Source organism: Cariama cristata, unplaced genomic scaffold (assembly GCF_000690535.1).
Source record: "Cariama cristata isolate BGI_N322 unplaced genomic scaffold, ASM69053v1 scaffold41496, whole genome shotgun sequence".
Lineage (NCBI taxonomy): Eukaryota > Metazoa > Chordata > Aves > Cariamiformes > Cariamidae > Cariama > Cariama cristata.
The window spans coordinates 1-251 of record NW_009623413.1 but is presented as its reverse complement, the minus strand read 5'-3'; the positions used below and the strand labels follow the sequence as shown (position 1 = coordinate 251).

Sequence of the window (251 nt, the reverse complement as noted above, 5' to 3'; positions counted from 1 at the left end):
TAAAATTGAAACCTTTTGTTGATCGAGAGTGGTGGCACAGAACAATTCAACGTCCAGTCACAATGGGAGCTCCAGGAGGACTTGGGTACGAAGTGTTCCCAAGGGGTTTGTGAACAAGTATGACTGGCAGTGCTTGAGCAATGTGACAAATCAGTGTTTCATGTTTAAAATTGAAATGCATGTGTCATCAGTTCTTATTTCAATTTTTCAGTTCAAAGTAATAAATATTAAATAATTTAAATTATTTAATA

At 35.1% G+C, this 251-nt stretch overlaps 1 protein-coding gene across 1 annotated transcript in view; it reads left to right on the top strand.

Annotated features, from left to right (window-relative positions):
* Positions 1-85, top strand: part of LOC104163649 (helicase-like transcription factor) — a gene marked incomplete at both ends in the record, with an annotated part of 12,422 nt that extends 12,337 nt beyond the window's left edge. The window contains 1 exon segment of the mRNA XM_009702714.1: positions 1-85. This exon segment is cut by the window's left edge and continues 23 nt beyond it. Coding sequence (XP_009701016.1) covers positions 1-85 — 85 coding nt within the window.
* Between the last annotated feature and the right edge of the window lie 166 nt (positions 86-251).